The sequence below is a fragment of the Sinocyclocheilus anshuiensis genome, unplaced genomic scaffold, assembly GCF_001515605.1.
Source record: "Sinocyclocheilus anshuiensis isolate Anshui unplaced genomic scaffold, SAMN03320099.WGS_v1.1 scaffold1576, whole genome shotgun sequence".
In the NCBI taxonomy this organism is placed as follows: Eukaryota; Metazoa; Chordata; class Actinopteri; order Cypriniformes; family Cyprinidae; genus Sinocyclocheilus; species Sinocyclocheilus anshuiensis.
The window spans coordinates 86,754-91,514 of NW_015557202.1; the positions used below are offsets into that span (position 1 = coordinate 86,754).

At 34.8% G+C, this 4,761-nt stretch overlaps 2 gene segments (V, D, J or C); both read left to right on the forward strand.

The window, feature by feature from the left end:
• Window positions 1–588: 588 nt before the first annotated feature.
• On the forward strand, window positions 589–1,111 carry LOC107678898 (Ig kappa chain V-III region NG9-like). The segment is given in 2 exon segments: window positions 589–670; window positions 801–1,111. Coding segments are annotated over 2 exon segments (357 nt in total).
• A 1,718-nt stretch (window positions 1,112–2,829) lies between these two features.
• Window positions 2,830–4,761, forward strand: part of LOC107678899 (T-cell receptor alpha chain V region HPB-MLT-like) — a 4,168-nt gene continuing 2,236 nt past the window's right edge. Inside the window, 2 exon segments of the V gene segment in view lie at window positions 2,830–2,872; window positions 3,349–3,650. Coding sequence covers window positions 2,830–2,872; window positions 3,349–3,650 — 345 coding nt within the window.

The following is a 4,761-nucleotide window of genomic DNA, read 5'->3' on the forward strand; positions in this document are numbered from 1 at the left end:
GTGTGTGTGTTCACTGCTGTGTGTGTGCACTTTGGATGGGTTAAATGCAGAGCACTAATTCCAAGCATGGGTCACCATACTTGGCCACGTCATGTCACTTTTCACTTTCAAAATGTTCTGTGGAAGATTATCACTTTTATGAGGACATTTTCATGAGGACAAATGTGAGCCCAACAATTAAATGACTGTAATTAGAAGTAACAATAAAACAATAAAAGTAACTAAAAAACATTTACCATTTTATTTGGCACATTTTAAAGCACACAGTAAAGCAAATGGACAAAACATGCTGTTCTGAGCTCCAACAGAAGGGGGCAACATTATTTCACAAGCTGTTTTATTCACACCAAACAAGCACCTGACGTCTATTAGAAACACATCTGAAAGCACAGAACGTTTCATATTTCACTAACCCACACCCATATTATTCATGCACAACAGAAGTTCACTCAGTCTCAGTGCTTTCATTCAACCATCAGCTACTCTCATATTTTTATTCATTTTATAAAGCCACATTCAGCATAATTTGGAATTACTAAATAAGTTAATAACGATAATCTAATGAATCAATTTAATAAGTACTAGAAACTAAAAACCTGATCTTTAAAGTGGACTTCAGTTAAGATGGAGGAGAGGCAGATGATACTCATAATGCTCATCACAGTTTCAGGTAAATATACTTTTAATCACAATTACTTATATTTTATAAATCAAATAATTCAATCAAATATAATGTTAATTTTTATTGAACAAAAAAAATTACATCATGGTATTTTAAAATATGATTCATTGCATTTCAGGTGGTTTTGCTGATAGAATTGGACCAAGAGAAGGAGACACTAACATAATCAGAGAAGAAGGAGAGTCTGTGACACTGAGCTGCACATATGAAACAACCAGCAATGATATTTGGCTTAACTGGTACAGACAGTATCCAAACAGAGAACCAGAATATTTACTGTATAAAGGCGCTCGATCAAAGAGCAGTGAGGAGGATATACCAGATGGGTTTCAGTCAACTACATCCCAATCATCGACTGAACTTACTATTGTAAAAGCAGCTCTGTCAGATTCAGCTCTCTATTACTGTGCACTTGAAGTAGCCCAGTGATACAAAATACCAGAGAAGCTTTACAAAAACTCACATGAAACGAATGCTTTGAAGAGTCTTTATTCGATCAGTATCAAAACACATGTTTTTATAAACCACAAACACTGAATTTGGTAACAGCTGTGAATTTAGAAGGTTAAAAAGGTTGCATAAGGGCATGTGAATACAATTTAGCATGCATTACATGGTTATCATGTCTCATGTCATCTCTTTTCTCATTTGTATAAATTTCTAAGGATGTCATTAAAATGATCTATAGTCAATTACAGTCTCATGAAAAACCAACAACAAAAAGCAAAACACTTGTCAAGACATGTCACTTTTGTGAATGTCACACTAGTCCAAATAATAAAAAGGAGCAAACAATAAAAACCTTCAAAAAAGTAAAACAATAAAGATGTTACATAAAAATATGAACAGCACTTTCTGACAGACAATTCTTAGATGAAACAGTATACTGGCTAAAATGCCAAAATGTATACAGTTTTAATATAATTAAATATATTTGTTAGATGGTAAATTATCATCATGAACACATTCAGGATCAGAGATCACAGATCTAGGATCAGAGAGAAATTATCTGCTTCATAAATTAAGGACTGTGGCTTTAAGAGGAGTGCAGTTTTACCAAAATCTAAAATTGTGGATCAAGATCCTTGATTCTCTGCAAAACAGAAAAGAAAACTTGTATATACTTCATGTTATAATTTAATATCATTTATATTAATAAATGCTCTATTGCAAAATCTATCAATATATTAAAATGAACAAAACATGCTGTTCTGAGTTTTAGCAGAATGGGGCAGCGTAATATCACAAGTGAAGATTCTTCTCTCAGAATCGTACTGTACTAAACTGTACTGTACCGTACCGCTCAGTGTAAATGAGCCATTAGTCAAGCCCTGACATTATGCTCCTGCTTAGTCTCACAAGTATTTGTTTTGGAACATTTTTTTTCCAGTCCTCTCTTTTAGAGATTTTTTGAGTTTAGCTCTACCCCAGTCAAACACACCTGAACCAGCTAATCAAGGTCTTCAGGAGTACTACAAATAAATAAATAAATAAATAACAGGCAGGTGTGTTGAAACATATTGGACATAGACTTTGCAGGACAGTGCATCTCCAGGAACATGGTTGAAGACCTCTGGGTTTTTGAGAGCGAAACAATTGTGTGGCATTTTGAGTGAAATTATGCTGCATATTGAAATAATATAGTGGGATATCATATATACACATACATAAAGATGACCAATGTTTGAAGTATACAGCTGCTTTTCTGTCGTAAATTTAAAATCTATGCTCTTGGCCCCTTAAGCCTTGTCTCAAATAGTTTTTTTTTTTTTTTTTGGAGACTCCTGATAGGCCTACTCAATTAGTCCTTCAGCACACATATTCTACTCTTCAATAGGCTCCACCACTATATTCATCTATTTTAATATCTCACCAACATGGATGTTACTCCCCCTTTATGACCATGTCCTTCTGAGGAGGCTGTAACACTAGAACAGTATGTTCTCTTATGAATTACAGAAGCTGTGCAGCTTTTAAATTGTGTGTTACACATGTCACTAACCACACCCACAATATTAGTACACAATGGAACATTATTTAATGTACTGGATGCCACCACAGATTCATTCACACTATAAAGCGATATTCAGGTACAGTTTTCTAAATCTAACAGTAATAGAAATACAAACTACATCTGGACTGCCAACATGGAGAAGCAGATGCTATTCATGATTCTAATTTTAGTTACAGGTAAATAATACTAAATCACACTAAACACAGTTGTTGTCACGATGCGCGCACACACACGAGGAACGAGGAGACGCTGGAGAATACTTTACCAAGACTTTATGTGCACCAAGGGAGACGAACACAGGAAGACGTTCAACAGTGGACAGAGAACTAGGGACTGGGAACACTTTAAATACACACAGGAGGAGGGGATGACGAGACACACCTGGGATCAATGAACCATCATGGGGAACACCTGGGACAAATTAAACATGGGAAAGGAACACCTGGGGAGCAAGACACAGACAAAACATGGAACAGAGTCTGACAGTTGTAGGCTGAACAAACACTATCCCATTTTAATGCAAAGCCAACCTCACCATGAAGGTTTTTTTTTTTTTTATGTATTGAAAGGACACATTGGTGACATGTTTTATTGAAATAGTCCTGATCCAAGATTTCAGAACATGATGTATAAAAAATTTATTTAATTTCAGGTGGATTGGCAGACAAAATTGGACCAAGAGAAGGAGATACTAATATAATCAAGGAAGAAGGAGAGTTTGTGACACTGAGCTGCACATATGATGTTAGCAGCAATAATGTTTGGCTTTACTGGTACAGAAAATATCCAAATGGAGAACCTCAGTATTTACTGCTCAAAGGTGCTCGATCAGAGATTGATGCTGAGGATAAATCAGACAATCGGTTTCAATCAACTACATCCCAATCGTCCACTGACCTCATTATTGAGAAAGCAGCTCTGTCAGATTCAGCTCTCTATTATTGTGCTCTAAGAGTAGGGCCCAGTGATACAAAATGCCTGAGACGCTTTACAAAAACTCAAATACACAACATGCTTTAAACAGTCTTTAATCAAATAGCATCAAATCACAACTGATTCTTTTTTTGTAAACACAGCTCTGGAAATTAGAGTGTGGCAACACCTATGAATTTGGGAGATTATGAAAGGTTATATGGGGGGCATGTGAGACTATCACTTAGCATCTGTTTTTCTAAATATGTTATTTAAAATTACTCTAGACTCAGAAATCATTCAGTATACAAATAAGGATTTTTTTTTAACAACAAACAAGAAAATAAATAAAAATATATTATTCTAAAGTAGTTATCTGTCCATGATCCTTCAAAGATCAAATAAGCCTGCATAGCTGTCATGTATATAATGGCAAGAGGAGGAGTTAAACAGACACTAGCGCACAGATACAGATAAGTAACAATCAAACTCTGTGTGAAGAAGTTTCTCTTTGTTTTGCCTGTTCCTGGCAATTTGTCGAGTGAACATGTTCATCTATATTATCATACTGATGTCATCAACACAAGGTATAATATTGTAATATATTTTTGAAAAATATTGAAACATTTTAAGGAAATACACTGAAATGCGTCACATAAAATGTAATTGTGCTCTTTTTAAATTGTTTTATAAATATACTACTAATATACTATACTTTATAATACTATATAATATACTATATAAAAGATTAAAGGGGTCATATGATGCGATTTAAATTTTTCCTTTCTCTTTGGAGTGTTACAAGCTCTTGGTGCATAAAGAAGATCTGTAAAGTTGCAAAGACTAAAGTCTCAAATCCAAAGAGATATTCTTTATAAAAGTTGAAGGGATAGTTCACCCAAAAATGAAAATTTGATGTTTATCTGCTTACCCCCAGGGCATCCAAGATGTAGGTGACTTTGTTTCTTCAGTAGAACACATACAGTATGATGATTTTTAAGTCCAACCGTTGCAGTCTATCAGTCGTATAATGCATGGCAATGGTAACAAAATCTATGAGAGTAAAAAAAAATGCATAGACAAATCCAAATTAAACCCTGCGGCTCGTGACGACACATTGATGTCCTAAGACACGAAACGATCGGTTTGTGCG